At 41.9% G+C, this 26,137-nt stretch overlaps 2 protein-coding genes and 1 long non-coding RNA gene across 5 annotated transcripts in view; 2 read left to right on the top strand and 1 right to left on the bottom strand.

The window, feature by feature from the left end:
• The window catches only part of LOC119502514 (ubiquitin carboxyl-terminal hydrolase 22-like), a 30,791-nt gene extending 15,793 nt beyond the window's left edge, over positions 1-14,998 (top strand). For both annotated transcript variants that reach the window (XM_037793560.1, XM_037793561.1), the window contains 11 exons: positions 1,531-1,644; positions 1,752-1,853; positions 3,652-3,818; positions 5,570-5,729; positions 6,327-6,432; positions 7,548-7,706; positions 9,643-9,769; positions 10,609-10,700; positions 11,179-11,241; positions 12,733-12,882; positions 12,964-14,998. In XM_037793560.1, coding sequence (XP_037649488.1) covers positions 1,531-1,644; positions 1,752-1,853; positions 3,652-3,818; positions 5,570-5,729; positions 6,327-6,432; positions 7,548-7,706; positions 9,643-9,769; positions 10,609-10,700; positions 11,179-11,241; positions 12,733-12,882; positions 12,964-13,006 — 1,283 coding nt within the window. In that variant the 3' untranslated portion in view covers positions 13,007-14,998. The remainder of the gene's footprint in view (positions 1-1,530; positions 1,645-1,751; positions 1,854-3,651; positions 3,819-5,569; positions 5,730-6,326; positions 6,433-7,547; positions 7,707-9,642; positions 9,770-10,608; positions 10,701-11,178; positions 11,242-12,732; positions 12,883-12,963) is intronic.
• A 3,911-nt stretch (positions 14,999-18,909) lies between these two features.
• On the bottom strand, positions 18,910-24,268 carry LOC119502525 (somatostatin receptor type 2-like). Its single transcript, XM_037793580.1, has 2 exons — positions 23,954-24,268; positions 18,910-21,529 (listed from the first exon to the last, which is right to left on the bottom strand). The coding sequence occupies exon 2, from the start codon at positions 21,490-21,492 to the stop codon at positions 20,380-20,382; it is 1,113 nt and encodes a 370-aa protein (XP_037649508.1). The 5' UTR covers positions 21,493-21,529; positions 23,954-24,268; the 3' UTR covers positions 18,910-20,379.
• Positions 24,269-24,766: 498 nt separating this feature from the next.
• LOC119502536 overlaps positions 24,767-26,137 on the top strand; it is a 135,238-nt gene continuing 133,867 nt past the window's right edge. The window contains exon 1 of one of the 2 annotated variants that reach the window (XR_005210091.1): positions 24,767-24,835. This is a non-coding gene — a long non-coding RNA (uncharacterized LOC119502536). Of the gene's footprint in view, positions 24,935-26,137 lie in introns of both variants that reach the window. The other variant, XR_005210092.1, reaches the window with a different exon arrangement.

Here is a 26,137-nt window from a genome sequence, read left to right as displayed (position 1 = left end):
ATCTTCTTCATCTCCTTTTCCTAACAACCTCATTCCTCACAACCCGTTCATATCTAGCTTCCTCATTCTCTGGATGCCTTTCACATCCTCTTCTCCTTTTCTTCCACCTCTCCGTCCTCTCATTCTTTGCTCTCCACTTTCGCAAGTGAGCAAGATTTATGACTTCCCTGATACTCTATATCAGTGGTTCCCAGCCTATTTTCCTTGAAGACCCCCCCTACTTGTATCTAAGAAAAGCTGAGCCCCCCCCACACCCCACTGACGTCATCACCCTAAAAAAAATTACAAATTACAAGTCCTCAATTTGAATAAGGTGATTCAAATAAGTTAGTCCTTTTTTTATTAAATTAACTTTCTTTAATGAATAGAACTCGTCAGTTTCATCAACATGAATAAAGTGATGACATCTTGACGGATTCACCAAGTTACTATCAGCTACTATAACAATGTTAGAGCGGAAATAGTTTTTTTGTTATTGTGGTTAAATAAATGTAATATGTGGTGTTGTTAGATTGCTGCTAGAATGCCCCCATTAATACAGGTGTGGGCCTCCTTTTGTGTGCGTTACGCAGGAGTTTAAATAGGTTTTTGACTGCAGTGAAAATGTTGTTTTTGAAAGGCTAAACGCCAACAAATATGGACCGAAGCAGAATATTTCATCAGATTTTCATACTAACTAGCAAAAAAAATCTATCTTTCAAAATAGTTTTTGATATACCAACTTTTGTATAAATTATCCAGTAAGTGTGTTGTTATGGTTTTAGTTATACATGAGCAAATCTAATTTTGACAACCTCTGTTTCAGATAAATAAAATAAATTGACATGGTTGGGAACCACTGGTCTGTATCTTCTTCCTCTCGCTGCCACTTGTGTCTCATTTTTCTCTCTTAATCGGGTTGCTGTTCTCCAGAGAGGAGCATCCTATGTGGCGGTGGTTTACCAGAGAAAAAGAAAGATGACATGGAAAGATGAATTCATTATTTTTATTCTGCACGATTTATTTCTTTGAGTGCTCCCTTATCGCACACATAAAGAAACACATACACACAAAAACATGGCACTGTGAGGACGACATAACAAACACCAGTCAGGTTTTCTATATGATGTGTGTTAGCTCACTTTCTCAGTGTGGGTAGCACCAAAAACAGAAAAATGTCCAGTTAAGCTAAAAAAAAAAAAGGTTGTCACGGCAACAGAGCTGAGGTATTGTTGCCGTGGAGTTTTAGAATGGGAGAGGATGGCGTGTTAGCTGAAAGCCCAGGTGGGGGTGGGAGACAAATACACCTATTCCATCACTACTCCCCTCATATCTCTTATAATTGCTCGATGCAAGAAACTAGATGGAAACGTATTGCGGCGAGTGGAAAATGCAGGGCAGAGAAAGCACTTGTCTTGAGGCCGGCTGTGCCAACGAGGTTGGACAGTAAAATAAAACCCCAATGTGTGTTACTGTGGTGGAAAAATCTATTTGTAATTATGGTGCAATCTCTCTTTTCTCTCTCTCTCTCTCCATTCCCCCTGCTCCCAGCGATAGACTTATTATACGGTGGAATATATTGTTTTGTGTGTCAAGACTACATATACGACAAAGACATGGAGCAGATTGCCAAAGAGGAACAGAGGAAAGCCTGGAAATTGCAAGGTAGAGCGTTTTTTGTTTTCTCTCAGAGAACTTAATGCAGCTTTTGAAACAAGGCCACCTTGATATCTCAGTGCCGTCACGTTTGTGTGTTTCTTTTGTATCCACAGGCATAGGGGAGAAATACACGACATGGGAGCCCACCAAGAGGGAGCTAGAGTTATTACGACACAATCCAAAGCGGAGGAAAATCACTACCAACTGTACCATAGGTAAGCGCTGTTCAGTCTGCACTGCTTTTCATCCCTAGACAGTGTGTGTGTGTCTCTACATGTGCCTATGGCGCGAGTGTACTTGGGGTCACACTTGCGTTTAAGTGTGATACCCAAGGTCAACAGGACCGGGCAGCCCCAGAGGCAGTGCGATGCGAGAGGCAGAACACAGTGTTCCCTCGCTGATACTGTAGATGGACACCACAGCGGGCCTGAATTTATGTCTTGTCTGTCCCCAGAACTTGTTTTCTCAGTGATCTGTTGCTTTGTTTTCTTCCTTCTATCTCTGTTGCGTCTCTGATTTTGTACATGTGCTTTTGCTGATTTTTTTTATCTTTCTCTCATCCCACTGTCTCCTGCCCATCGTTCAACCCTCTTTTATCCTTTAAAGAGCTTGGTTGGTAGCACTGATTGGGCAGCAGACTGTGTGTGTTTATGTCTGTGTGCACGCCGGGACCAGTCTGAAGCATTGAAGCTCTCGCTGAGCGCTCTCGTCCAGAACCAAACCTTGCTCAATTGGATTAGGCCCAAGACCTCGCTGGGTTTCACCTGTTCTGCTGGCCATCGCTGGAGACAGACTGTAGCTTTCCTTTCTCACTCTAAATGAATCCATTCACAGCTTTGGGGTCGGCTCCAGGATACACATAGTTTTGCTGGCACACCTGACCCAACAACATATTCTTAACAAAAAAGCTGAATCTGAAAGTGCCAGGGCCTTTTATGTTTAATCACTATGTAAGCATATTGAGATGTGTGTACTACAGGGTGTGTGGGTGGTTCCGTATAGGGCCGCATCTACTCAATATTTCAATTATCGATTAAGCTGCCAATTATTTATTAGATTAATTTGGCTTATAAAATGTCAGAAAATTGTTTAAAATGTCCATTTCAAGTTCCTGAAGCCCAAGGTGACGTCGTCAGATGCTTGTGTTGTCTGACCAATAACCAGAACCCAAAGATATTCAGCCCACTGTCACATAAGACAAAGAAAAGCGGCAAATTCTCACAAAAGACTTAAAGGTACAGTGTGTAGGATTTGAAGGCATCTAGTGGTGTGGTTGCAGATTACAACCAACTGAGTACCCCTCCGTTCACTCCTCCCTTTCCAAGACTGCATTAACGTGAGCCGCCGAGTGCAAAACTGTGGTAACGTTGTTTGCCTCGCTCAGAGGCCATCCTTGCCATAATAACACTACTTTAATTGCAACGGAAGTCAGACAGCGGCTGGCAATGCCACATTTTGCCACTCTGCAGCTCACGTTATTGCAGTTTTACAAGCAGGTAACGTAAAAACTTGAAAGGCTTTCTCTAGAGCCAGCGTTTGGTTTGTCCGTTCTGGGCTACTGTAGAAACATGGCAGAGCAACATGGAGGACTCCGTGAAGAGTATCCGCTCCCTATGTAGATATGAAAGACTCATTCTAAGCTAACAAAAACACAACCATTCTTAGTTTCAGGTGATTATTCACTAATGAAAACATAGTTATGAATATTATATTCTGTTTCTGCTGATTGATCCCCCGAAATGTTACACACTGTTCCTTTAAATGTATAATTAGTAACTTAAAAATAATTAGTGTTAAGTAGTATCACATCTCTTTTGGCTACCAAATCAAGAGTCTTGCTGTCTAATTTTGAGGGTTTCTAATAAGCAATCCAGTCCAGAGAAACAGTCCGGTCAATCAGGTCCATAGTGGGGATTCAAATTTCCCCCAGCAGTATGAATCCTAAGCAATGTCATGTTTAATCTTCGTTGCCATGTCGCTCTCACACTCTTCTGTCTCTTTTTTGTCCCGCAGGTTTACGAGGGTTAATAAACCTGGGCAACACATGTTTCATGAACTGCATTGTTCAGGCCCTAACACACACGCCGCTGCTGCGAGACTTCTTTCTCTCCGACCGACACAAGTGCGAGATGCAATCAAACTCCTGTTTGGTGTGTGAGATGTCGCAGCTCTTTCAGGAGGTACGTTTGCATTAACGTGAACTTGTTACACAGGGTTTGTTTAATCCCACAGAGAAAAGAAGAACTTCTGATTTTGGTGAAAACTGAGCTATCATTTTTTTTTTTTTTTTAAGCACCATATAATACAGAATGTTCTCTCGCAGTGTGCAGCAGGCTGAGTCACTGTTGAGCGCTTTTGTTGAGTCCAAAGAGAGAGGCAGAGAAAAATCCTGCCTGAAAGGAATGCACAGAGCCACATGCAAATGAATAAGCAGTAATTACAATTTTATTGAACCTGGCCCTGTCAATGCGAATTATGTTGCACAGCCCTTATTTATAGCCTCTCAATCCCAGCTCTTTGATACAAAAGTTTGGCATTTTTACATCTAACAAACTCATCGGCCTTGGACGTTATGTAATCTCTGCCTGGTCTGCTCCCACACTGCCTCGCTTTTTTCTTACACCCTCTCACTTCCCAGTATATATGGGCCCACAGATGGTAAGTGGTGCTATAATGAGTTGAGTCATCACCAACGCCCCTCCTACCCCTCCTACCCCCCCTCCATAACACACCCTGTCTCACTTGGCTGAACCGTTCGGCTATATAACACATGAAGGAGGTAATCGCTCACCTCTATCACCCAGGAAGGCAGACATTGATCGAGTATTCCGCTGTGTGAGACAGAAAATTCAGGGTCAGTCATACGAGAAAAAATCATCTATTTAAACGCTCCCTAACACACGCACACGCACACGCACACGCACACGCACACGCACACACACACACACAGACAGTATCACTCCCAGGTTTTTCTACCTCCACGCCTTGTCCCCAACTCTCTAATTTCATTGCTTACTTCCATCCTTCATTCTTTTTTAACCCACCTCCATATCGTCATCAAAAGCCGGCGTCTACAGACACTCACACACACACACACACACACACACACACACACACACACATACACAGAGAGCTTTTTAGATGTGAAGGTGAGAGGCGCGGCCCCGTCCCCGCTTTGATCAGACACTCTCTCTTTCCCCGGTTTCCTCCTCTTCTTCTGTCGTTTGTCAACCACCTTCAAACTGCCGAAAAGGAGCAGAGTTTGTGAGATTCAAAAGGGACGTCAGCGCGGCATGTTTTTCCCTCTCGCGGCTCCATCAGATTTCAGAGAGAGAGCCGTGGAGAATAAAGCAAGGTGCGTGCGCGACATCTACGTGTCGAGAAACGGGAGCCCTCTCCGGCATTAATGAGCTCTGGTTGGAACTTCATTGTAGTGTTTTTTTTTTTTGCACCCCGCTCAGTTCTGTTACATTCTTACCCGCATCTCCTGACCCTGACCTGGATTGTCACTCACTCGAATTCCCATGGCAACGCATAGACTCTGCCACGCTTTACAGATGGATGTTGTAGCTCCAAACGCTTTCCAACCCGTTCTTCTTCTCCTTCTCTGTCTTGCGCATCACACCTCTCCTCTCTGTGGATGTGCTGTTATTACAGCTCGTGCTGTTAGGCGACATGTGGCGGAATCCATTCATATCTGACGAGGCCTGTAGGAAGGAGCTGCTATAAAAGAGTCCGAAAATCACCTTGACTGGCGGAGCATTTATGTTAGGTTTCAGCAATGAATTATAGATGACAGTGAGCAATGTAGCTATGAGATTGGCAAAGAAGTGATGAAATATAATGCACCCAGTAACACCTGGGAAAATAGGCTAACCACCCACTCCTCTTCACCACCACCACCTCTCCCATCTTTCTTCCCTATTCGCAGTTCTACTCGGGCCACCGCTCGCCCCACATTCCCTTCCGGCTGCTGCACCTGGTGTGGACTCATGCGCGTCACCTCGCAGGCTACGAGCAGCAAGACGCCCACGAGTTCCTCATCGCAGCGTTGGATGTACTACACCGGCACTGCAAAGGGGACACCATCAGTAAGCCAAATCAATATGTCATTCCCAGTGTGTGTACTGCATTTAGAGTAAAAAACAAAACACCAGTGTGTTGTCTTTAAACGCAGAAAGATTGGAGGGTTTACTCTAGATTTGTTTTGTTTCTCTAATATCTTCTGTCAGGCCAGGATTGCAGCTTGTTCAAGTCGGACTGAATGGGGGGGAAACGCAGCAAAAGAGCAGTGTCAGTTGAGATTGAGAGAAGTGTGTCTGGGCCACCTACTGCCTCTAATCCGGCATGTGGAGTTATACCTTAGATCTACCCAGCAGAGCACAGTGCCTTACTTCACTGGAAGCATACTGAAGGAGATGGGCAATGGTGTGTACCAAAGGGACAGGAAGCAAGCAGTGTGAGGAATGTCAATAGGCCCCGCTGCAGTGCAATGACACACACAGACCCCTGCAGTAAGGCTCGCTTCGATTAGCTAGAATCCACAGAGTTGTGAAGTGGCAGAGAGGCTCTGCTGCGGGGGGGAATGGGAAAGTGAGAAAGAGGGCCAGAGTCCTTCAGAGGTGCTAAACAGGTTGTCGGCGTTATCTGCGTGTCTATTTATACTTTCTGCTCTTTGTGGTCCGCAGGAGACGACAACGGGAAGAAGGCCAACAATCCAAACCACTGTAACTGCATCATTGACCAAATCTTCACTGGGGGCCTGCAATCGGATGTTACCTGTCAAGTTTGCCAGTAAGTTTGTGTGTTTGCGACTTTCAAGAGGCAATTTACCGAAATAAAGTCGGTCCATTCATCTTGGCGGAGCATCGCATCACGTACCCCTCCTCCCTCTCTTCCTACATTTACTCATTCATCCATCATCCGTCTTATTCCTTGTTGTCCTCCGATCGCGTAGTCGCCTCTCACCGCCGGGCCGATCGATGTGGACACCACCTGTCCTCCCAGAGTGGGCGAACCACTGGTCGTGTCCTCTCCGCTGCTCTTATTTAAAGGCCCGGCCCCTGCAGAGCTGCTGCGAGGGGGGTTTTGTCTAGACAGCGGCACAACCCAAGCGTTGCCTGCCTGCCCCCTAGAGCTGTCCTGTCACATTAACGCTAGCACGCTGCACTGAACTGCAAAGCACCTCGCCCAGACTAGCAGGCAGCCCAACCTCAGCCATGTTACCTGCCTCCACAGTGAAAGGAGAGACTGCTGATGCAGAGCTAGCGATGCTGTCTTGAGTATTATTCTGCCATAAATTGAACCCCTCTGTAATCAGTAAACAACTCTCCTGTTGAGATTACTCATAGGTAAGGCCTTAAGCAACAGAAAATGCACCCCCCCTCAAGGCATTTCCAACAGAAATGGTACCATGATGGTGCCATATTACTGCAGAGTTGCTCTCTCACTCATCATAAATGCACGCCTACTTGCCTTAATAGCCACCTGCTGGCCCCACCGGGTGCTACATCCCCTGTGCGTCTATATTTGTGTATACTGTTTGCATTCTACGCCGGAAGCCTCCATTTTGTCCGAGCTGCAGTCCATCACAGTCATAATAATACAAACTCCTTATGTAAAGCCAATTTTCTCTGATGTAACACTTCATTGAATTGCAAATGAACCTGGAAGAACAGTGTGCATATTATGCACATGCACACACTCAATCTTCCAGCAGGCTTAAACACAAAAAAAAAACCGATCAGAATCTACAGAGGCTGTGTGGATTTAAGCTCGGGTATTGCCATCTATGTCATCATCCTTTCATCATGACCTGTAATAAATGACACGCGACCGCACATTATTTATTCAAGCTCATAATCAAACTCCCTTCTCTCTCTCTCTCTCTTTTTTTTTTTTTCCTCTAGTGGGGTTTCCACAACGATAGATCCATTCTGGGACATCAGTCTGGACCTTCCTGGCTCATCCACGCCTTTCTGGCCCCTCAGCCCTGGAGGGGATGGCAGCACAGTGAACGGAGAGAGCCACCTGTCAGGGTCCACCACTCTCACAGACTGCCTACGCAGGTACAGCTTCAGTCTCAGCCGACACCTGACAGCTTGTCCTTTTTTTCTGCCCGTCAGCTTTTCTTTTCTCTTTTTTTTCTATCTAAACTAAACTAAATTCACAAAAAGTCATCTAGGTTATAGAAGGGCCTATTATGCTTTTGCCCCTCCCCCGCAAACGCTTTACGGGTTAGGGTTCTGGATTAGGGTTCAACCCCCCAGAACCCTAACCCTAGCCCCGTAAACTGCAAGACACATCAGACATCACAAAAGACAAAAATTAATATTTTTATTTTCATAAAAAAATATTTAGTATAATATAAATAAACAATTGGCTTAAAAGTGTTATGTCATTTTCACCACAACAAGAGTTACAGGAGTGAAAAGTTCTTTCTTTCTTTAATTATTTGTTCATTTGTACCTCAATGCAGAAATCTAGGAAGGGTGCCCACCGGCATTTGTTTTTATTAAAAACATTTTTAGAGAGCAACCATGCTCCCCAGAAGGTGGCACCCTAGCCGATATAAAAGATCTGCAAAATTACAAAGACCAAAGTCCTCTACAAAGGAGTTACTCTCGCCCACAGAAACACTGCTCCTGAAACGCCTGGCTTGAAGTCCCGCCTTTTCTTCCTTAACATGGTGATGTCACCAAGTAACACATTTGCATAATACCTGCCTAGCTAGTTGGCTAGTTTGGCACGCCCTCACACAAAGCTAATTAACGCGGAGCTGGAGTGGAGTCCGAAGAGTTTGGTTTGGTTGACCAATCACAACAGAGTGGGCCAGCTGACCAATCAGAGCAAACTGGGCTTTTTGGGAGCTCAAACAGAGCGTTTCAGACAGAGGGTGAAAAGAGGTGCTGCAGCACAGCCGGTATGAGAAAAATTAAGTTTTTATTTTTTTTTAACATTAAAGCATGTAAACATGTTCTAGTAGAAACTCAAAATATAAGTATGCATCTGAAAATGAGCATAATAGGTCCTCTTTAATAGCGCTAAATGAGAGACGCCTTACAGTTCTACTACTAGCTATGTTCCTCTGCGCTGAAGCACAATAACATTGATAGTATTAAAACTTTTATTCGATAAAAAATGAATCATGTTCGTGACATTTGGAAAGGAAAGGAAGTACTGCCACTTTCTACTTTATTTTCTGTCACTAGGCTTATTTTCCTATATCCCCTCTGCCACCTCTCCAAATTCCTGAGTATCAATCGTCTCCACTTGAAATAAATTCCATTTATCCCTCCACTTGTATGAGGGGTCACATATTGTGTCTGCTCAGGCACGGCACAACCGCCTTATCCCTGGATCTCATCTTCCACCATCACCAGGTTGGCAGAGCAGGTGTGACCTCTCATATCTTCCTCTGCTGCCTCTTCATTCTTGCAATTTCTTCCCCTCCTCTCCTTATCTTATTTCATTCCCTCCCCTCTCCACCTAATTCCTTTTCCCCCGTGCCCTCACTCTCTACCCCTCGCATTCGTCTCATCCTCCCCACTCCCCTCCCCTCTCTCTTTCGCTCGCCTCCTTTCCTTCTGACTTTCTTTTTTTTTTTTTTTTACTGCAGCACCTCACACACCCCTAGTTGCTGCAGCAAGTCTCTTAAAGGTACAGAACTGGTTGGTGCTGTTGCCGTGGTGATGGAAGCGTTGGAATTACCAGCAGGGCTCTGGGTTGGGTGGGCTGACATACAGTACAGGCTGCACCAAAACTCTGCAGGCACAAGCTCTCCTACATCCTCAGATTAACTTTAGACTAGAACTAGATGTTTGCGGGGTTGCAAACGGTTATGCAACATAACCAAAAGAAAACATAACCATAATGGTTTTCTTCCTCTTTTTGCCAGATCTCACTTCCTGTCTCTCGTTTGCCCACATGTTCTCTGCTCTTTCACACCCTCTCTTCTTCTTCTTCTTCATCTTTTTTTTTTTAACTCCAACCCTCCCTCTGCAGGTTTACGCGGCCCGAGCATCTAGGAAGCAGTGCCAAAATCAAGTGCGGCGGTTGCCATAGTTACCAGGAGTCCACCAAACAGCTGACAATGAAGAAGCTCCCCATCGTAGCATGTTTCCATCTCAAAGTGAGTCAGCCAGCGACGACAGTGCTGCCAATTATCGCTTGTTACATTATCTGTCACTGTCTGACAATTTGATTATTTAAGGCGACATCGAGCTTTTTAATCATTCACACATCTAATTTAGTCATTAATCCAAAACAGCAGTGTCTTTTAAACAGGGCTGTGTGGCTTGAATGATCTCAAATGCAGATGGTTTTTTTTACATAATTTGATCCTATTTAGTTTGATACTATTTTTGCATCCTTATACATATTGCATTATATTTACATGCTGTAATATATGTTTTATTTTGCCCTGTGTGTATTCAGCCTCACATCTGACGGAGGCAAAGTTCAGATTTTGCAGTGACTTAGCTGTCTGCTACTTTGCTTGTGCGTAGGTGTGTTCATAACTTGATTCAGTTGTTGGTGCATTACTGTACCTCCTACTGTGCAGCCCCCCTTTCACACAGCGTCCCAGGACACCCATGACTTTAATGACTCGTACAGTCCTCCTCTGTCCATGTTTTATTATTTATCATAACAGTATACGGCGGCTTGTAATAATGTATTTATGATATTCACAGGAACAGGCTTGCAAGAAGATCAATCCAAACCTGTTATTATCTTGTTATGAACTCGTAAATGTGTGACAGCCAGGGTGAAACACACGCATTTTCACTTTTCACTTGCTGTGTGTTGTATTTTGTGTGTTGTAATGATGATCCCTGTTATTTCTAAATATGTGTCCTCTCCCCTCCCCCCACTATCCCTCTCTCTCTTTCCCTCGCCATGTTTCTGCCCCTTCCCCCTCTCTCCTTTCTCTTCTCTCCTCTCTCATCCTCCCTCTCTGGCCGTCTCCAGCGGTTTGAGCACTCTGCTAAACTGCGGAGGAAGATCACTACATATGTTTCCTTCCCCCTAGAGTTGGACATGACGCCCTTCATGGCATCCAGGTAAGCCTCCACCTAGCGCCCCTTTAGCTTCTCTATAGTGAATCTTATCCTGCCATCTGGCTTAGAAATACTCAGATTGAATAGAAATAAACACAGATTTTTTCCTGTAGAAGCTTATTTAAGTGGTTTATTACATTTGAATGTTTGTACGTGTACATACTGTATGAAACACTATACATACTGTGTCCTCACAGTAAGGGCACACATCTGCATCTCTGCCAAAACAGCATTATTTAGTAAATGCTCCCTAATATATATATTTATAAATGAATGTCTGTAAAGCATGCAGTAGCAGTATTGCCCCACCCCTGGCTGTAGCATCCATTCAGCTCGGTTAAGAGACAGAAAGATCATTAGAGGCACAGGCAGGGAAGATATCAGCTTTCATAGATAGGATGATTCTGCCACCTAGTGGATTTATGTGCCATTGTAGCATGTTTACAAAAATGCTAATGTCTTGCTCTGCTTTTCCCCACAGTAAAGAGAGCAGAATGAACGGGCAGTATCAACAGACGGTCGACGTATTAAACAACGACAATAAGTAAGTGCCTTGGAAAACATGTGCTACAGCATAAACTGATTTATTAACACTCCGCCGCTTCGCAGCAGCTCTGACATCACGGTCTGACATCCTCTCGCACAGCAGCACATATGCTAATGACCTGAAGCATCTGGCTGTGACTTCCCCCAAATGAAATCAATTTGAAGCCTATTAAAAGCTGCTTAGTTTTCTTCATCCATGACAGTTACAATAGCTTTCATTTTCCAGGACATTTGCGGGGAATTTACTGTCCTAATACAACTGACAGGTTGCATGTAGAAGAGACAAGAGTCGGTATGCAAGGAGCCTGAAAGACCTGAAAGAGCAACATGTTTGGGGGTTTAGACAAATGAAAGCGCCCATGTACGGGGAGAATAATGGGGCTTTATGAGATAATTGTGTTAAAGAGGACCCATTATGCTCATTGCAGGTGCATACTTGTATTTTATGTTTCTATTAGAACATGTTTACATGCTTTAATGTTCAAAAAACGCTTTATTTTTCTCATACCAGCTGTGCTGCAGCACCTCATTTCACCCTCTGTCTGAAACGCTCAGAGCTCCTGCCCCCCCCTTCCGAAAAGCCCAGTCTGCTCTGATTAGTCAGCTGGCCCACTCTGTTGTGATTGGTCAACCGTACTAAACTCTTCGGACTCCGCTCCAGCTCCACTCTAAGGCTACATCCACACTAATACGTTTGCGTTTTAAAATGAAAATGACCTCTGTCCAGACGAGTGTTTTAGGACCATTTCAGAATGAATCAATCGTCCATACTACCACGCCTGAAAAAGTATATCACATGACCATTCACATACACTGAGCATGCGCATGCTGGTGTAAACAGGAAGCAGCGCGGTTGGTTGTTTAGTTGCAGAAAAAACTATGAAGGGAGAACAGGAACAGCGAAAAGTCTCTGGACCGACGTTATCCATGTTGAAATTAACCTTTTGTAGTTGAGGCTGATGTCGTTTGTTTCCTTCCGGAAGAGGTTCACGTGACACGCCAAAACTGATAGACCCAATCAAGAAGCGAACGTGGGTGTCTGCGTCTTCGTTTCTGTCCGTCAAGACTAAACCACAACCCCGGAGTTTTAAAACTAAAACGGGGTCAACAGCGTTTTCAAACGTCTCTATAAACATAGCAAAAGTTATGTGTTTTAAAATGAAAACGTATTAGTGTGGATGTAGCCTAACTAGCTTTGTCCTAAGGCGTACCAAACTAGCCACTAGGCAGTTGTTATGTAATTGTGTTACTTGGTGACATCACCACGTTACAGAAGAAACGGCGGGACTTTAAGCAAGGCGTTTCAGGCAGTTCAGGAGCAGTGTTTCTGTGGGGGAGAGTAACTCCCTTTGGCCTGGACTTAGGACTTTTTACATGCACAAAAAACTATATAACCCACTAAAGGAAAGGGGGAAAAGCATAATCGATTCTCTTTAAAGTGAAGTCAGACAACAGAAAATAGACTAATTCACATCTCTTTTATTTCCAGGTATTCCTTGTTTGCGGTGGTCAACCACCAAGGCACATTAGAGAGCGGCCACTACACCAGCTTCATCCGCCAGCACAAAGACCAGTGGTTCAAATGTGATGACGCCATAATCACCAAGGCCAGCATTAAGGATGTACTCGATAGTGAAGGGTAAGAATGGAAAACAAGACATTAGCAGCACTTCAACATGTTATACAGTATAAGATCTGAATCAAATGTTTCTTCTTTCAGGTATCTCTTATTCTACCATAAACAGTTCCTCGAGTATGAGTAGTCTTTGTGACCACTGACCATGAAGAACCACTGCTTCTAAAAAGAGCGAGTCAGGGGACTGGGGACAGGATGTAAACACAAACACACAAACCTACCTGAAACTCTTTGACTACCAGTCTGCTCCTCCAGCTCTGGAGGACAACAAAAAAAAAAAAGACGTGTGAAATCATGCAACCTTTCAAAAGAAAAAAAAATAACAAGCACTGAGCTACTTCTTGGCATCTACTTGACAAAACTGAATGAAGAGGAGAGGAGAAGAAGGAGGAAGAAGAGTCGTCGTCAGTTCCAGGCTTGGGCAGAGGGAAGAGGCCCCACACCCCTCGCTCTCTCTCCCGTCCCCTACCTGCTGCAGGGGGCTGTCTGAGTGCGACTGACTGTCACGTTGATTGGGCACATCTGGATTTTTCTTACAGTATTCTGACCCCCCTCCACCACCAATCACCACCACCACCCCCCACCCCACTCCCCCACCCCTCCATTTCTCTCCCATGGTGCTCTCGTTTCAACTGACCAAGCATTTAACTTGATGGAAGACAGTTTGTTGTCATATGCATACGGGACTGAAAAAAAAAACAAAAAACAGAATCAACGTATTATGAACTTTGCAAGAACATTTTTAAAAGGTATGGTTATGATTCTTATCATTTGTGAATTTTGTTATGAAATACTGTATGAATCTAGTATACATCTATTTTTTAAGAGCAAAAGAAAAACGGAAAAAAACAAAAAAAAAACACGGGAGAGCTTAGAGAGAGGCCGCCTTTGCCAGTTGCTGGGGAAGTGCTGCCATGGAAACTAAGCAGATTTGGACCTGAGTGTGCTCATGTTCCATTATTTACTGTGTTGATTGTTTTATTTTTAAGTCTGGTTGAGGGCAGGGAATATCTATTTTTTTTAGCAACTCATTGAATTTTTTTGTTTCTTTTCAGTGTCTTTTTTTAATTATTTTTTTAATTTTCAGTACAGTCACGTGTCCCTCGCTGTCCTGGTACTGGAAATGTTTTTTGGACGTATTATACTTTCATTCTTGTGGAATTGTTGGTATAATGATGGTGATGGTTAAAATTGGCTCACCTTTTTGCTGTTTATGAATTGTATGTTGAATGTGAGCTTTGGGTTTTCGTACGGCATTCTGAAGAGACGACTCGATAACAAATGAGTAATAACGTGAGAATCTCTCCGCGGTGAACATCTTGAATGCTCTGTGCAACAAAAAAAAAGAAAAAAAAAGCCCGTTTAACAACACTGCATGCGACTGGGCTCTCATGATCTTATAATATGTGAAAAATTTGCCCTCAAGTTATGCCTCAAGGCCTGCTGCCCATCATGATTTCTGTTCTGTAGTTTGGGGGATCGATCATGTGGAGATATATAGAGGGTAAAAACACATTGCACGTATACGGGCACTGTGCGACCACAGCCTGGCTCTGAATCCATCAGTGTTAATCTTCTCCATGGCAACCGTGTGGCTGGTGTAGACCGGTGTGGTTCGTGGTGTGTCTTGCCTCTGCAGTGCAGTAAACCCAGTGCTCTATTCAATCAGTATGCTGTCAAGTCAGACTTTTAGATAAATGCACATACACATCAGGGTGTTGTGGTCTGTTTTTGTTTGAATATCACTGATTGTGTATGTATTAAAAGAATAAATACAGAATTAAAAAAAAAAAAAGATTCACTCATGTATAAGATGAGGGCCCTAACCTATCACAGTAATGCCACATTAAAAAACCACAACCCCTGGTTGTTTAGCTGCTCTGTAATTGAAAACAAACATGCATATCCTTTGGTCTGCTGCAGAAACCTCAGCTAGAGGGCAACGGCGGGGTTTTCTCCCAAATCAAAGACTTGTGAAATGGAAATGGTCGCACTTTGGTTTTGGTGTATCATGGAGCAGTTAAGGCCACCCAAGGACATTCAGGGACGCAGCTGAAACGAGAAGGAAGAGGAGAGCTTCATTATCCGTTTCAGTGATTAAACTCAGAACAAAACTGGACTGTGTATGATCTGTCTTTTGTCTCATTCTTCCATCTTCCAAAATACTGTATGTCCCAGAATTGAAGTAGTGCTGTAGTGATTTCCTGTCAGTGTAACTGGTAACACTTCCTTTTACAGGTCAGCAAATTTCATGGGAAGTAGGGGATACTTCACAAGTAACACATTTGAAATGACCCCTATATTTACCTCAAAATTTATCGAAAATTACCCCAACATTATTTAAGAATTATATTCCGCTATTTCCCAAAACAGGAAATACAAAATTGTGTCTGGTAAGACTTTGAGTTGTTAACCCCCAGATCCTGTTTGTATTTCTGATTCTGTACATCATTGCCTATCACAAGGACAACTTAGAGCCCTACTCTTGGTAAATATCAACACTGAGCCCATCTACACTATGTCCATGGAAAAGAATGTAGGCCTAATTACAATCAATGGTAGAATTTAAAAAGAAAAATACATTACCAGCTAATTATCAACTGCTTATTGGGAAATAGGATACAATTCTTTGGATGTAATCACCAAGAAATTTCAAAGAAGTTACATGCTAATTATCATCTACTCGCCAGTAAACAGTGGACCTGGGAATAAGAAGAAGAAAGAAGAAAGGCACTTTATTAGTCCCAGATGGGAAATTCATTTTGCGTTTGTAATCATGCCTATAGCAATTAACTTTGAATTACGTTCATTGTAAAGTATTAAATAAACTGCCAGCTATTTATTACCTGCTTGGGAAGTAGCAGAATATAATTATTACATAATTTTGAGGTAAATATAGGGGTAATTTCAAAGAAATTTCAAATGCGTTGCTAATTATTACCTACTTACCATGAAATTTGTGGACCTGTAAAATGAAGTGTTAACGTGTGACTCATGGTAGAGCAAGAAAGTACTGTAAAGGAAACAGGGTCTTTTATTTGCCAACAGTTAATAGGCTGAATACTTGTAAACATGCACTCTCACTTTTAAGCTCTGTGTTGTGCTTCTGGCTTGAGAGCAGCTCTAGTTATGTGTTTGATTATGGCGCCACCTTGTGGTCAAACCAAGAAGCTCAGAAGAGGTCTGGAAGAAAAACAAAATCAAACCTGCCTTCAGAATGCAATGCAGGTAAAAAACCTGAACAAATTTAAAGAAAGGCAATCAATATATCTTCAATGAGAGAACCTCACGTTAATGAGACACGCCTGGTGAATAGTTTTTTTTTTTTACACTAATAGATATCACCATGACACTTCCCCAGATGTTTACTTACATTAAGGCAATTATTATTTTTTTGTGTTACAAGTTTTCTGAAATTTTAGGTTTAAATATGCAAATAAGGCATTATCTTATTAAATATGTTAATTTGCATACATTTCCAGAGTAGCAATCTGAACATTGGAGAAAGCCAGGTTCAAAATTCCTGTTTCATTTTGTTGACATGTTAGAGTCAAAGGTTTTTACTGAGGGAATTTTATATATCTCTTTTTTTTACATACCATAAATCAGAAAATACTGTCAACAGCTATAAAACAAATCTATTTTCGCCATGTTTTTAGGAATAAATGTTCTATAAATCAGGCTATAAATAATCAATGAACCCCTCTGTAAAAACCTTCAGAATATAGATAGGAACTAAACTGTAAGTGATACTGAAGTGGAGATTTCTGACTCAAAACTGAAAACTCATTTTGAGAAAACAGCCTTTAAAGATATGTATTGTAAAATTCAATACATTTTGAAGACACTACAGGTGAATAGGGTGAACTATTTTAACTAATATATATCACCATGAAACTCCCGCAGTTGATTACTTACATTAAGACAATTACTTTTTGTATTACAAGTTTTCTGAAATGTTATTTTTAAATTTGCAAATTATCTAATGCTAACTTTTGGTTAGCCTTAAAAAAGCCTTAAAATAATAAGAATATGTCCAAATAATTCATACATTTTACCATTTTTACTTAAATATTCGGCATCTTTCAGCATTGTTTCCTTCATACAGAACATTACAACACAATATTGCACCAAAGAAAATAACAAAAATGTCACTTATTACTTAGTTTATTTAGTTTCAACACAACTTTACACAATCCATGTTTGCTCCATCAAACTTGGTGTTTCAGTATAATTAAACAGAAAATGGGAGAACATTCATGATACAAACATCCTATGGAAACTGTAAAACTTTTAACAACTGTGGTAAGATTTTCCAAAGCAATTCAAATAAGGCTTATCCTAAAAAACAAACATACAAAACTAGAACACCAATGGAACAAATGCCAAGTACAAAATCTGCAATATGGTCTTAAGAAATGCAAAATAAAAATAAATTGTGAGCATTGTTGTAAGAAAAGTTTTTGCCAGAATCATAATTACTACATAACACCTCTGCAACAGCTGGATGATATTGTACAACGCAGGGTGTTTGGTTTTTACATGTTGTGCTGCAGACCAACACCAACTATACACTTTAATTAGGTTTCATGTAACTGAGGTTTCACAGCCTTCATTTGTCTTTCCTTCAGTCAGCTGAGCAATGTCTACATTCATAATTCATGTCCAGAGTCGTCGCTATTATTACCCTAATTAGTGTAACCATGGGACCAACAGTCTCGGTCACTGTTGCTATGGAAATATAAGACACTAGAGGTGTGTCATGTCTGTCAATGGTAATAAGATGTTACAGACCAGGTAACAGATTCCGCAATCATGCAGAGAGAGAGATTCGATATGGGATTTGATTAGTCATGTCTGGGGGCTCACAACGTAGGTGTGTGTATGTGCATTTCTGTACATCATGCAAGACTGACACATGTAGGGTAAAGGTTTAATAACTTCTATAGATAGCAATAGAATTACAGACGGGGGGAATCACAGGATGGCAGGATCAACTCCTGGAGCAGCACAGTGATGATGATAAAGGAACACCAGAGCCTCTTGAGGATAAATGTTCTAGCCCTTCACAAATTCACTGATCGTCACTCAGACACCCAGAGAGACAGAAACAGAGGATGGTTCAGTGTCATTGTACAAAGTGTTGACAAGTCGCTTGCAACGGGAGGCAACATGGGACGAGCTTAAGCCCCTTATATTAGCAAAGTCAAAGAAAATAGAGTAACAGAGGAGTTACCAAAAAGATAGGACTGTACCGAATCGTTTGAAGCTTTAAAGCTTCATTTGTAACTTTTTTGGCATGTTTATTCATTCTGTTTCAACCCGGTGTTTCAGCACAGTTGCAGGTAAAGATTAGGCTACTGTAATATTATCAATGTTATACTATTTGTAGAATTAGATTCCTGTGTAGGATTTCCAATAACTCCAGAGCGTTGTAAAGTCCAAAAGTCAAAATGTATTTAAAAAAGATAGATGTAATCATTTCCAAAATTCACAGCATGTTTTTATCTAATAAAATATTCTGCTTCAATCTGTATTTGTTGGCGTTTAGCCTTTCAAAAACTACATTTTCACTGCGGTCAAAAAACTGTTTGCCCTCCTACTTGCCGCACAGGCAACGGGTCAGCCTATAGCAGCATGTCTATTCATTCTGTTTAAACCCGGTACTGTATTTCAGCACATGTGCAGATAAAGATTAGGCTACACTAATATTATCAGTGTTATACTATTTGTAGAATTAGATTCCTTCATAGGATTGTTTCCAACTCGTGTGATCCAAACATTTCCAATAACTCCAGAGCGTTGTGAAGTCCAAAAGTCAAAATGTATTGAAAAAAATTCAAAAATTCACAGCATGTTTTTATCTAAAGAGATATTCATTCAATATATATTTGTTGGCGTTTAGCCATTCAAAAACTAAATTTTTCACTTTTTTTTTTTCATTTTTCAAAAAACTGTTTGCTCTCCCGCTTGCTGTACCTGTATTAACGGGGCGGTCGAACAGCAATCTATAACAGCACCATAAATTATATTTACCGTATACTGTATAAATACAATAACAAAAAAAATCTATTCTAATCCTTTTTTTTTTCTTTCATTTTTTTAGGGTGATGACATCATAAAATATGACGACAGATATTCAAAGCTTCACTCGAAAACCTCAATAAAAGCTTCAAATGTAGAAAAAGGACATTTGGTACAGCCCTAAAAAAAACTTAAAAACATACAGACATTTAACAAACAGTGTTTTTCCATAATACAACACAGTGAAACAACAATAAACTGAAGATGTGTTTGAAATGAAATATGTCTAAATCCAGTTTAAATCCCAGTTCACTACTTCCAGGATAGTGACCTATCCATTTCTTGGGAGCAAAATAATCCTTCACAAAATATAATCTGAGCAGGTTTTATGCTCTCAACTCAGATAACATAAAACCATGAAGCTGAGCCGCTACTCAGCATTCATATTGAATAATTCAGAATCGTGCAGCCTGGCATTTTCTGACAAAAGTAGCTACTGTAACGACTGCAACATTATTACACGATATACATAAATAATGGCAAATGAGAAAGAACAGCTTGCCAAAGAAGTTCAGTCCAGTAGAAACAGGCATACAGTGGCATTCATCTACATAATACAACAACATTGTAGTAGAGTTTCTATACATCTTAGCAGCACTTTGGTTAGAGGCTGACTCGGGTATCGAGCCAGAACCATTAATGTAATATAAATTATGCATGTAGTTATATTGAAGCAGCGAGTGACACAGGATGGAACATTTTCCCTCCGACTGAACTGCTATTCACATTTACATTTGATGCATGTCCTCACATTAAATCTGTTGTACTACAAAACACAAGAACCGATGGCACTGACGTTCATTATGTTCTGCGTCTGGAACAAAAACATCATTACTCATTCACTAATCAGATTTTCAAAACTAAGTGACACTAAAAACATTTTCTGTACAGTTCTTTACAGTCAAAAAGAGAACAGAACTTGCAGACGAGACAGGGAACGAAATAGAGGAATGATGAGGTTGCCAGTTTCAATAACAGTTTGTTGTTTTACAGCGTATGAGCACACTGTTATGTCGTTATTTTTACACAATACTGTGGAAACTTGGCGCAGGCCCTCTGCTGTGAAACTATGTATATAATCCTGGGTCTCCAGGGAAAATTCCTGTCACCCAGGGGACCATTTACAAGTGGGCGTTTGTGTCCGTTCTGCCTCAGCTCAGACTCAATACACTGAAAACAAACAGATTTCATTTAGAGTAAACAGTTGTATGAACTTGTGATTATGATAGAATGGATTTGTTTACAGCCAGCCAACAATGAGTCAAAGGCAGTTTGACATTCTGTTGTTGCTTCGTCCCCTTTAACATGTTCAGTGTGAACCCCTTGTTCAATAATGTCCTCTTCCTCTCTGATGTGACCTCAGAGATGCTGATAAGAGCTGCCTGTTATTTGTTTCAGATATATATCACCGTCCTCTCAGATGCTGGTCTGCAGGTCCCCGTTGAGCAGAGAACTCTGGGTCTCCGTGGGGTCGTTTATCATGCGAGACTTGTCCTGCCGGCTGTCGCTGCGGTCAGCCTCATCCAGCCCGCCCACCTTCTTGATACACAGAACATTCTGGAAACTCTTCTTGAAGTTCTCCGACAGGAAGGCGTAGAGGATGGGGTTGGCGCAGCTGTTGGCGTATCCCAGGACAACCACGAACGCAAAGGTGCTCCTCAGGATGGGCGTGGTGCTGATGGTGCCCGTCACCGAGGTGACGTTGAAGACGTAGAAGGGCAGCCAGCAGAAGACGAACACCGCCACCACGATGGACACCATCCGGGTCACCTTCCGCTCCGAGCGCTTCCTCTTGGAGGAGCCCACGCGGATGCCCGAGGACTTCACCTTGAAGATGATGCACAGGTAGCAGAGGCAGATGACCATGAGGGGCAGGAAGAAGCCCAGGATGAAGGTGTAGAACATGAACGCCGTGTAGTAGGCCTCTTGGGGCTCGGGCCACACGATGGTGCAGAAGCAGCCGTCGTGCTTCGTGATGATGCCGCTGTAGATAACGATGGGCAGGTTGACCATCAGCGACACCCCCCACACCGTCAAGTTAATAGTCTTGGCCATGCGCGGCTTGCGCCACTTTGTGGACTTAATGGGATGCACCACAGCCAGGTAGCGGTCGATGCTCATCACCATCAGGCAGAAGATGGAGGTGAACTGGTTCAGGGAGTCGACGGTCATCACCACCCTGCAGAGCACGGGGCCGAACGGCCAGTGGACCATCGCCAGCTGGATGGCGATGAACGGCAGGCCCAGCATGAACAGCACGTCGGCCACCGCCAGGTTGAGGATGTAGATGTTGGTGACCGTCTTCATCTTGGCGTAGCGGAGGATGACGTAGATGACGAGGGCGTTCCCGCAGAGCCCCACGGTGCAAACCAGGAAGTACAAGCAGGTGATGACCACCGTGCTGGTCTTGTTGAAGGTGTGGTCCGTGTAGTTCCTGTGGGTGTCGGTCTCGTTGCTCTGCATGAAGCTTTCATACATGAGGTGCTCCGACAGGTTCGGAGGGGACGATGGGAAGATCCAGGAGTCCATGGTGCCTCGCTGTCTCACGTGGATTATGACATCTCACCTGCACACATAAAGATGTATCTCAGCGACAGTGTCAAATACTTTAAAGGAACAGTGTGTAGCATTTAGGATCTATTGGAAATGGAATATAATATTAGTAAGTAGGTTTTCTTTAGTGTATAATCACGTTAAAATAAGAATCGTTGTGTTTTTGTTAGCTTAGAATGAGCTGTTTATATCTACATACGGTCCTCTTCGCGGAGTCCACCATGTTTCTACAGTAGCCCAGAATGGACAAACCAAACACTGTATCTAGCGAGGGTCATTCGCCTTTCCACGTCGGCCACCATAGTTCTCTGACATGCTTGGCACACGGGAGAAGTTTCAGTTGGTTGCAACCTCAGATGCCGCCAGATCCTACACACTGCACCTTTAAAATTACCTTTTTAATCAGAAATGATTTTTCCAATCCTGTCAGTTATGGTCAAGTTGACAGAGAGTAAAATAATTATTCCACTTGATATGGATTTTAATATTGATTTTATGCTTTCCAGAAGAAAAAAAGTGAGATCCATAGTCGTCATGGGATGATTAACGTGATCTCTCTTCCCTCCTACTTGCTGATGGATGTTGAACACCATGAGTGTCCTCTGTGATGTCATAAATCCATGTTATCAGTCAGAGCTAAAGCTTTTACATGTAAGTATGTTTGTCCTTTTGAAAAATAAAATGTTCTTTTTTCTAATCCCCCCTCATGGCCAGTGGGAATATTATAGATTTCGTACCTGAATCCTCTCTCTTGAGAACAGATCTGATTGATGGCATGTGTAAAGACGAGCACTTGAGGGCGTGTGGCAGTGCTTTCTACCTGAAGTCAGACGCTCCTGCTGTGTTTATTTAGTCAGGTACTGCTACCCAAGGAAATCACTCTGCACACCCTGCAGTCATACGCTCCTCCCTGGGGAGATGCTCGCCCTTCAAATGCTGCCAGATGATTAGCTGCGACAGGTTACATTGAATTCTTTGCTGACTCATTTCTTTAAATTTATTAGGGGGTGGGCTTGGATGTAAATTAATCCCAGCCTAAGTAATTGAACGAGGGGGAATCACTGTACTGCCAATAGCCTTGTTGCCGCAGTCAGATTGAAGTGCTCTCCGTTGCCAACGCACAGGAGGCAAACATGGTCTGACAAGTTAGTTTGGTGCCAATAACACAAGAGGTTTTATGGTGCCAGTTTATCATTTTCACCATGGCAGCAGAGCAGGGTGGACACTGCTCGGAGTCTTGCTTTCTGGTGAACAGGCGACTAAATTTCAGCAAAGGGGATGTTTGAGCTCAGTGAAAACATGGTGTGTTGCTGTCTATAAATGTGTGTTGTCTGAGTCAGGTGGATGGACAGAAGATTGTATATTTGGAAAGTCATTGAGAGAAACACCTTTAGTTTGTGTTGCATAAGATAGTTCATCATTCCTATAGAACCAGAGCACAACAGACCACTGAAATAAAACATAATACCCTCTCTTGAAGAGCATTACATCAAAGGGACTCACTGATCACTGTTGGTATGAGCAATATTTTGTCACTCTTATGAAATAGTATTTTGTGAACTGTTAAATTGCTGCATTTGAGGCATTGTTCATACTGTGCAACAGGTATCCCTTCTATACAAACCAGTCCAGAGCCAACACAGTCAAAAGAAAAAGAACAAATGGTGAGATGCTGTTTAAATAAAGTGGCTACTTTCAGTTTTTATCACCAATATTAATCTCTTGGTGGGAAATTGGGACATACAGTTGCTCTTATATATAGATTTAAAAAAAGAAAAGGGGAAATACAAATAAAGGAGCATGTAAATGTGTACATAATGCTACAATATATAACACAATACATGTAGAGTAGTATAAATAAATATAATAAAAATAAGAAATAGAAGAAATGTGTACAAATATGTGCATCAAACAAATACAATATAATCAAATAAATAAATAAAAATGCTAGGAAGTGGAAGGATCTATACAGTGTGTTAAATATAAATGCAATAATAGTACAGTGTTTCTCCTTCACTAATCAAGGCCATTCATTCTGCTCCAACTTTTGCTTTTAGGTGCTAAAAGGTAAACGATTAGAAGGTGGATGATATTCAGCAGAATAAATGATTACATGCTCATAGTTAACTATGCAAATCCATCTTATGTGAAATCAAATGAGTCAGAGATATTTCATTTAGATTGTTAGCAAACTGTGCACAGAGCAAGCTGAGGATTTTTTCATTGCATCACATTTGTTTCAACACACATGCCAGGACATCATCATCATGTCACCAGTCAACAGTAAGATTGCATACTTGGAAACACTGCAGTAAATATTGTAGTTGGCAGATCTCTTCAACTTCATTTGAATAATCATTAACCTGGTAATGTAGGACACTATCTTTTGCACATCTACTGATATTTCACACTCAAATCAAAACAAGTATCCTCTTACCTGCAACTGGATTCAATCTCTCTATCTACAAAAATGCGCCACTTGTGTCCGGATCAAAGTATTTCAGTGTTTCACGACAGATTCATCCTCTTCTTCATCTCTCCAAATATTCCTCAACTTTAAAGTCTCACCAGCATCGAAGTGGGGAAACCACCTTTTCCTTTCAATAATCCCATAATGTAATCTGCATCACATACGATGAGAATATAAGACAAGTAAATAAAATACAAGCTCCCAATAAGATCATGCGCTCGTGACACCAGTGCTGCGCGCTGTGACTGCCTCGAGCCAGAGAGCTGAGCGCGTTAAAGGAGCTGCTGCTTTAGGAGACTCACCTCTGAGACAGAGAGGCTGTCTGCTGTTACATCCACTCCTGCATGCAGGTGGAGCTAAGTGCAATAGAGCATATACATTTTAATGATCAATGATGTCAGAATCCCCCCCCCTGAGACCAAGTGGACTTTCAAAATGTATCAAACCTCAAAATGGTGACCAATTAGCCAAAGTAATACCTGTTTTACGCACGCCTTTTACTCCATCCATTCATCAAAGTTACCTGTGTTGGTTAGTCCCCTGACTCCAGGACAGTTATACCACCTACTTTACACCTCTAGTGGACAGAAGATGTATTGCAAGTCCACGTTTCCAAACTCATCATTAATTGACCTCGCAGCCAATCAGAGGCAGCACTTGAGCGCAAAGACGCACAGCAGCTCAAATTACGCACCGTGAAAATCGCCCCTCCCACCACCGGATCAGGTTGTTTTTAAACTAATGATTGTCTAATTAGTAAGATAAAAGTATAAAAGTAAGGTTGTGGTTGTTGCAGTTTGCTCTCTCCACGTGGATTTGGGTTTTTCCAAAACATCTCTTCAGCAAACGGTGGGTGATTATGTCGAGGCCATGTCCTTGTTCTTTCAACACTTCAGCCCTTTGATGGAAATCATCCCAAATGTGCTGCTGGTCCAATCTGCTGTACAGGTAAGGTGCGTTTCCATCCTTCTAACTGCTGTATTGGTTCTGTTGTTGATGCTGTTATCATGCAAATGCAAGCTGGGTTAAATTGTTTTGACAGTAAGGAGATAGTTTCTCTTTATAAGGACTGGCATGCTAAGTTGCATTTGGCATTTGTTGTGTGTGAGTGAGTGAGATGTTTGATGAGTTTTAATGGCACAACAAACTTCTAAGCATTTTGTTTTTGTCAACTCTATTCTTGGGCCTTTTGTCAACTAAGTGGTGCTCTTGTGACAATCTGCAAGTGGTTGGTAGAAAAAAACAAAAAACTGGCAAGAGACTGCAAGGAAAATGTGTGGGGCGTTGGTCAATATGGTGTCATACTGTTGGGATGCTGCTCCTGGTTCTTTAAAGCTGCATGGAGGTGGATGTGTTGCCAACCACTGATTCCACAGGTCACAGGTCTGCCATTAGAGGCCTGCTGCCCTTCACACTGTTGTCTTGCTATAGCTGGTTGTTGGCCTTCAGTAGGCCTATCATCTGGACTAAACATGTCAGGTATCATCTTCTGTACTGTACTTCAACTCCTGGACTCTTTGGCTTCTCTAGATTCACAAGTAATCTGCATATGTATCACGTACTGTATTTAAAAGTGTTTGGTATCGGTTAATTTCATAACCATATGCTGTCACACATTTTCAGTTTTGCAGTGTGAGAATGACTCACATGTGTAAGATGAGCTAAACATTGTTCAAATGAACGATGGGGTGTAAGAAAATATTGATATTGTGTTTTGTGATACTGTATCAACTCTGAAAAAAAACAACTATCTAATTTGAATTAATAGTTTACATGCAAAGATGAACTCAGTCAATACTCTATTTCATTTGCAAAGATATGCGCCATCTCAGTGTATGTGCTCTCTCAAAGTAGTGCAATGATATTACAGGAATAAATGCAGATCTGACCGTTTTGATTGCATAAAAATCCATTTTTTTACTCAGATTTTATGCATGTGTTGGTGTGTTCTTTATACTTTGACAGTTTTCCTAAAATTAGATTGAAAAAACATTGTTCAGCTCAACTGTGTAAATATTAGTATTGCAAAATTTGGTTTTGTGGTACTGTGTCAATTCTCAAAACTCTGTATTCAATTAATAGTTTACATGTAAATATTAACTCAGTCAATACTTACTATAACTCTACTATTTTATTTGCAAAGAGATGCAC

The sequence above is a fragment of the Sebastes umbrosus genome, chromosome 14, assembly GCF_015220745.1.
Source record: "Sebastes umbrosus isolate fSebUmb1 chromosome 14, fSebUmb1.pri, whole genome shotgun sequence".
NCBI lineage: Eukaryota > Metazoa > Chordata > Actinopteri > Perciformes > Sebastidae > Sebastes > Sebastes umbrosus.
The sequence above is the reverse complement of the archived record's forward strand: the minus strand, read 5'-3'. Positions and strand labels throughout refer to the sequence as shown.